Source organism: Hippoglossus stenolepis, chromosome 10, assembly GCF_022539355.2.
Source record: "Hippoglossus stenolepis isolate QCI-W04-F060 chromosome 10, HSTE1.2, whole genome shotgun sequence".
In the NCBI taxonomy this organism is placed as follows: Eukaryota; Metazoa; Chordata; class Actinopteri; order Pleuronectiformes; family Pleuronectidae; genus Hippoglossus; species Hippoglossus stenolepis.
In genome coordinates, this window is record NC_061492.1 from 15,486,697 (window position 1) to 15,494,077 (window position 7,381).

Here is a 7,381-nt window from a genome sequence, read left to right on the forward strand (position 1 = left end):
GTATATGAGGGATGAGCTTGGCTCCTGCGCTCCTGGCAGCTTCACAGCTGTGGCGCTCTTCTACATATATGGGGCAGCTGCAGGCCCAGCTGTCGCACGGTGTGAATCACACGACAGCAGCGCTGGAAATAGAGCCGGCCCAGTAATCCTAGCCCCACACCGGCTTCACGTTACTCTCCCTGCCCTCCTAGTCCTCCTCCTTGATGCTCACCACTCACCGCAGCGCCAGGACAAGTGCCCACAGACACATGCACAGCTGCGTGCACATGCACACACAGTAGTTTTGTACCTTTTACGGACACGTCCATCTGTTTTCCAGGACCCTCTCTCAGCCTGTGCACTGTTGTGTCCATATCTCATTCTATTAATCCGCCCACGTCTTTTTGCCTAAGCGTCTATTTTTAGGTCTAAATTGCTTAGCATCACGCTGCTGGAGGTTTGAGAGAACAGACTGTTCTCCTTGTCTTGATTTCACCTTCAACATCCGCCTGGCAAGGTAGAATCCAGTACATGTCCCCAGAGACCTTGGGACAACTCAGCTCAGCAGCACATTAGTCATGCAACAGGTTGCACTGTTCAGTGAGCACAGCACCGGATAAGTTTTTCTCAGTAAGGACTGCCAAGAAAAGTCATCCTATGGAAATGATAAGACTAAATATTTTTCTGACTCTGGTTGTGTTCATGAAGTGGTTTGTTTCCAAGACCCCAGTGTGTGTTTGTTGCCACACTGTTGCTTATTGAAGTGACGCACACCTCTGCTGCTTGTTGATCTGTGTCTATGAATGTGTGGAGAGGCCTGCGGTGATTAAATATGCAGGGCTCCAGGGGAAACTCTATCCCAGCTCCTAATGTGAGATGTGAGTCAGTGCTGGCTGTGGCTGCCTCAAAAGCCCAGACCAGTGGGGGAGAGCAGGTGATTCTGTTGGGTGGGTGGGGTGATGGGGGCAAACCCAGTTGCTTTAGGGTTTGTGTGTTTGGCCTAAAGAGCTGCTTGTCTGCACAACGTTATAATGCCCAAACACAAGCTTATTGCTTGAATCATATCAGCTTTTTCTTCACCTCACTTCGTATAATATTACTTCAAAAATTGTATTCAGGGTTAGAGATTTTCGCCACTGACAATGTTGCCTCAAGAAGGTTCCTGGTTCGAATTCTGGTTCAGCCTGGGTCCGTCTGTGTGGGGATTGCATGTTCTCCCCGTGTCTACGTGGGTTTTCTGCAGGTACTGTGGCTCCTTCCCACAGTCCAAAGACATGCAGTTTGGAGTTAGGTTAAATGGAGATTCTGAATTGTCTGCAGGTGTTAATGTGAATGGTTGTTTGTACTTTTATATGTTAGCCCTTTGATGCGCCAGTGACCTGTCCAGGGTGTCCCCGCCTCTCGCCCCAATGACAGCTGGGATTAGCTCAAGCTGCCCCCACAACCCTCAAAAGGACAAGAGTTATAGATATTGAATTAATGGATGGACAAGTGTATCATAAATAATTGAACACCTTCATTCTATTCCCCTTCAACAAGAAGTTAGAATAGCTCAAGAGCAAGCCAACTGCTGCACCGAATAAACTTTCACCCCCTTCCTCGTCCCCTAGGTGCTAGAAGACAATGACTACGGCCGTGCTGTGGACTGGTGGGGTCTGGGTGTGGTGATGTACGAGATGATGTGCGGCAGGCTGCCTTTCTACAACCAGGACCACGAGAAGCTGTTCGAGCTCATCCTCATGGAAGACATCCGCTTCCCACGGACGCTTGGACCCGAAGCGCGCTCGCTGCTCTCTGGCCTTCTCAAGAAAGACCCGATGCAGAGGTGAGGAACATCCGCCACGTTCCTCTCCTGTAGCAGATCACAAACCTGAGAGTCAGTGCAGTGGTTAAACAGATTTTTCCTTTTGTACGTGTCTTCCAGGTTAGGTGGAGGGTCTGACGATGCCAAGGAAATCATGCAGCACAAGTTTTTCGCGGGAATCGAATGGCAGGACGTTTACGAGAAGAAGGTCGGTTTCTCAAATCTTCGTGTCGCCATGTTTCTCACTCCTTGTCTTGTGATTGTCAGACTCCAAACTCAGATAGCCGCTGTCCCTCAAGGGATCAATAAAGTTACGTCACTCAGAGAGCCACAGCCGAGACAATACCGATTATCTTTGCCAAACTAAGGGACTGTGCAGATGTGCTGATATGTTTGTCTTGTCTCCTCTCCAACAGCTGGTCCCGCCATTTAAGCCCCAAGTTACCTCGGAAACAGACACGCGATATTTTGACGAGGAGTTCACAGCACAGACCATCACTATCACACCACCCGGACAAGGTAGCACCGCACTTCACACTCAGAAAAACAGAATATCAAACCATCAAGCGGTGCTTCATAGCAACATGTGACAGGGAGCCTGCTACATGGACTGAAGATGAATTGCCATCAAACTTGTATGATACATTTCCCTCCTCCTCCCCATGAGGCTTTATTAAAAATGAGAGATTACACTTTCAGTTCACTCAGACAGAACGCAGACTTTATTTTTGATACTCAACCACTGATCCTTGAAAAATTGCTTAGTGTCACTGAATTAGATCGTAGTTATTTTAAAACCGCCAAATTATATCCTTTAATTTCAATTTTACATTAAAATGTCAAGTGTCAGGTTCATGAGAGAAACAATTAAAACTCAGAAAGTTTGGGTTTTTCCCTCTGTTACAAAAATATTCCACTGAATGATTTTATCATGTGAGTAAAGAAAACATTCTGCTGGTTTACGTGACTCCCCTGAGAGCAGTCTGCCCTCTACTGGAGAGCCAGCGCCACAGACCTCACAATGTAACCAAATGCATGTGACAGCCACTATCTGTGGAGAATACATGGTTACAGTGAGATAGTAAAATATATTAAAAGTAGTGGGACTACGTGATATTGTTAAAAATATTATTCTTGAATGAATATTTTGATATCCTTAGAAAGTTATAGAAGTCACAGTAACCAATGTGGATATAACGACCAAGCACACCAAGCATTCACTGTTTGATTCTCAACTAAGATGGTCTTTGAATAAAACTAAAACTGTATAACATGCTGTTACGGTGGTTTCTAGCTGATTCAACAGTTTGTTCAAAACATTGCGTCTCCTGGGTCTAGAATGATCTAATTTAACAAGTGCTTAAACTCAGATTAGGATATATAGTTAAAACCTGTCCAGTTAAATCCAGTATCCCAGTTTGCATTCAATTACATTTAGTTTTATTTGTATAAAACCAAGCGCAACGTGTGTTATCTCAAAGCACTTTACATAGTAACAGGAATTCAAAAGAACCAGAGTTAGTGTGAGCGGCGTTGACGGGAGAGAAATGGGAGAGACCACGAACATCCGTGTACCTAAGATGACAAAACAAGTTATAGATATAATAATATTAATAATAATAATAACAGCAGCAATTATAGAATCATATATCAATAATTGTGATAATGATTTTCATTCTGATAAAGTCTCGAGTCAGCTGTACCTGCAGACCACAAGTTAATTAAACGCAGTACTTTGATATAAATACATTGGAGGGGGGGGACTAAATCAATATATACTGTAATTATCCCCAAAATCAATTGAGAAGTTGGTTATGAATAAATTTCAGCCGCCCCTAAGTTCTGCTAACTGCTCTTCCTGTCTGTCCCGTACAGATGACAGTATGGAGTCCTTCGACAGCGAGCAGAGACCCCACTTCCCCCAGTTCTCCTACTCTGCCAGCGGGACGGCCTGAACAACTCTCAAAACATTCCTCTGGTCCCACCGTCGCCCAACCCCCCCCCCCCCACCCCCATCAACCTCGCCCAGCAACCCGCCCGACTGCACTCTCGAAAAACACCGGGGGGGCACAAACACAGCCCGGCCCTCCCAGCGTTGTCTGCAGATGCCGTCGTTGGACGCAACACTTCCAGTCTGAAAGTTGTGTTATTTACAGAGGAGGAGATAAAAAAACACCAATATTACTGTTGTTATTGTGCGTGGCCTCTGAAGACCGATCCCAGAGAGAGAGACAGAGTTAACACTATCCTGTATTTCCTGGTTGTTACGTTGTATACTGAGCAGGCGTCCATACACCATAATGACATGGGAAATGTAGTCATTATGCACAAATTAGGCCACTGCTATTAATTTTTGAGAAGGGCCATTTTATATTGAACAGTTTTAAATAGAAACAGGCATACTGTGGACCAAAACCACCATGTGAGCAGAGGGTTTGTGTGTGAGTGGGTAGTTTCCTCTTTGCGACTTCTGACCAATTCAAACACCATTCAAACAGACCGAGAACTTTCTGGTTTCTAACATGAATGTACCGTATCAAAATAAAGTCAACCTTTCTGCCGACACTTGCATGTTTGATTCTCCTAAAGAGAGGAGAGGATTTTTCTGTTTCTTTTTTACTTTTCTACTTATCCGATGCAAAACTCTTCCACCAGTCAGTCGGTCTGTTGTATTATCATCGATGGGTCTGATCAATCAATTGTGCAATACAGTCTGATGTGAGGAGCGACAGACACGCAGAGAATGCAGAGTGATTAATCATTAAGGTAGAAAGCCGGCCTGCAGTGGACGCCTGTTGTTACCTGTTCAAACATCAGAGTCCCTGAGAGACAGACCTCCCCCCTTCAGTTTCCTGGTCAGCGTAACAAATACACCCCCTCCCCCCTGAATTAAGTGCTTATAGTTCCTGATGCCTTTATATCTGGACGTTCTGCTGCAGACGGGGCCATCGCTCAGAAACACTTCTCCTCTGGGTTTCTCCTCCATGTACAGAACAGTATTGGGTGTTTTTTTTTTTTTTACTCTCCACCACCCAGTGCATTCGCTGCAGCCTCAGTGAGGTCACTTAAACAAAATACACTTCTTTAGGAATACTGTGCAAACAAACTGGGCTTTACGGGGGTAAACACACACACACACACACACACACACACACACAGTCATCTTTTTGAGTTGCTTCTTTTCGGGGGGGGGATCGCCGCCCCCTTCATGAGCTTCTGAGTTTATTTATATGAGACCAGCGTCGACTAAAATGAGTTTTACTGTGCCAATGATATGCACTTTGCTGCCCTAAAATGATTGTATTTGGACTCTTTATTTGTACTTTATGGTTGGTAAAGACTAAATTAGCTTCTTTTATAATGTAAATTCAAATGTGGATAAAAAACAAATAAAAACTTGTTTGTTTGAATGATTCTCCCCTTTTTACAGACGGCCCAGGCTAAACTGAGACTCATGGGAACTGAAACTGTTTTGGTTTTTTTATTATTATTATTATTTCAAAGTGTACTAGGAGGTTTCCAAAAGTGCTTCAGTATTTTTTACGATGACAGATAATCATTTTTCAAAAGTGCATCATACGTTATTGAATGTAATGGTTTTTACGATTTTTGTGTTCACTTTCAATCATTTTGCAAACATCTTGTTCAGTTTTATTTTTATTTTTTTTCAATCTGATTGTTACTTATTCCTATGCACACTCACCCTTTGCTGCCACCTTCTGAAAATAGGGAAATGCATTTTATACTTTTTATTTCAACTTTTTTTGTTTTGTACCTGCCCTCCCGTTTTTCCTGAGACTGAGGACACCAGCTTTAGTAAAACAAATAATATAAACTTTGTACACTGTTTTTACTTGTCTCTTTCAAATTGATGAAATAAAATGGTCTTAACAATACACTGTGTCCACTCATCTTTTCCTGTGAAAGATGAAACCGTTATCTTTACCATTTAGCCTGTAAGAGTCACAGGGGGGACTGGAGCTGTGGGGTACACATTGAGCATTATCTCACCCATAATTTACTTTATATTATTATTTAGCTGAATGAGCAGCAGAGTGAGACTTTGATTAGATTCTGTAAATTAACATGTTTATTAGTTTATTATACAGCGATTGCAAGGAGTGATAGAAATATCCATCTCTTGTGCAGCCATGTATTCTTTTTCACACAAACTTCTTATACCTTCTTTACACCTCCTCCCACACTTCCTCTTTTTTTTCCCCTTGTTAGTACAACCCATCTCAACAACACCTTGAGGGAATTTCTTTAATTTATTTGGCCTAATAGAGGAACTGGTTATAATTTGGTGGTCAAAGGTCACGATGGCCTCACAAATCTCCTTTTTTGCATTGTGAATGCTTGAGAATGCATTTGGTACAGATGTTCACTGAGACTGGTGGATTAACTGATTATGTTTGGATGGTCAAAGGTCAAGGTCACCGTCGCCTCACAAAACACACAGCACTTCTTGACCAGAGTCACTCAAAGATGAAGTGATTAGAATTTAGTGGTCAAAGGTCAAAGGTCACGGTGACCCCATATGAGTGGCATACAATTGCAGGGTGTTTTTTTATGCAACAATAATTTGAACTTTATTGTCTTGATATTTTATTTGAGTTTAAGCATGTAAACACGTCTTTGAAAAATACTTTACATCTGTAGCCTGGGCCTTTCCCCTCTCTCGTTAATGTGAGAGTCAACTTTGTTTCTCTAAACCAGACTGTGATCACACCCTGCAGACAAAACACAGCTAAGCGTGTGTGAGATGTGTTCCAGCATTCAGAGGCTCTGACTGTGTCTTGGCCCTGCTCTCCGCCTCTGCAGGACTGCTCAGGTCCACGTGTGGGGCCCTGCAGCTGGTCTGAGACGGGGAGAGATGTGTCCCCTGGGCCCTCGGGCAGATGGTACAGTCTCTGGAGCAGATGTTGACACCAGTCTGTCACTGGGCAAGCTGCAACGCACAGCGCCACACAGCGGGGCCGAGGTTTTTGGCTCACCTGACAACCATCCCTCACCTGACTCCAGCTGCACTGGCCAACACTCACCACAGAGCTGGGGCTGCAGATCTGCCACCGGCCTCCCGTGGGTGATCTTGTGTTGTGCTGCGTGGAGAAAGTGTCACTCACACGCAGCATGCAAGCCAGAGCACTTTTTCTTTTTTGCACTAGATGCATAAATATTTCCTGTTACAGTGTTACATCAAAATATAGAGTTATTTATATTTAAATATACAGTGGATAACACAAGTTAGGCACTAGTACTCCTGTTTCCAAAATCAAATATGCTTTTTGAATCTAAAGAAATCACAATAGACACATGAGATACTGTAATTATTATGTAAATGGAGCAACTCAAAATCAGTAGCATGTCCCTTCTGTTTCCCTCTTTCAATGCTATATGATACTCTTGTTATCTTGTATATTTTTACATTAAACTATAGAGAAATATTCCTCTTTGTTCTCTTCTGTCACAGATGTAAGAGTGCAGGATCAGCTGTAAGCAGACAGCTGTTGTGCTCATGGACTTTTCAGCTTGATTGATCCTCACTCACTGCACTTCCTTTCTGTGACTGCAAGAAAAATGCATTTACATGTCACG

At 43.4% G+C, this 7,381-nt stretch overlaps 1 protein-coding gene across 3 annotated transcripts in view; it reads left to right on the forward strand.

The window, feature by feature from the left end:
- The window catches only part of akt1 (v-akt murine thymoma viral oncogene homolog 1), a 35,340-nt gene extending 29,661 nt beyond the window's left edge, over positions 1–5,679 (forward strand). For all 3 annotated transcript variants that reach the window (XM_035167633.2, XM_035167632.2, XM_047341597.1), the window contains 4 exons: positions 1,590–1,804; positions 1,904–1,991; positions 2,200–2,302; positions 3,659–5,679. In XM_035167633.2, coding sequence (XP_035023524.1) covers positions 1,590–1,804; positions 1,904–1,991; positions 2,200–2,302; positions 3,659–3,738 — 486 coding nt within the window. In that variant the 3' untranslated portion in view covers positions 3,739–5,679. The remainder of the gene's footprint in view (positions 1–1,589; positions 1,805–1,903; positions 1,992–2,199; positions 2,303–3,658) is intronic.
- The last annotated feature ends 1,702 nt before the right edge of the window (positions 5,680–7,381 follow it).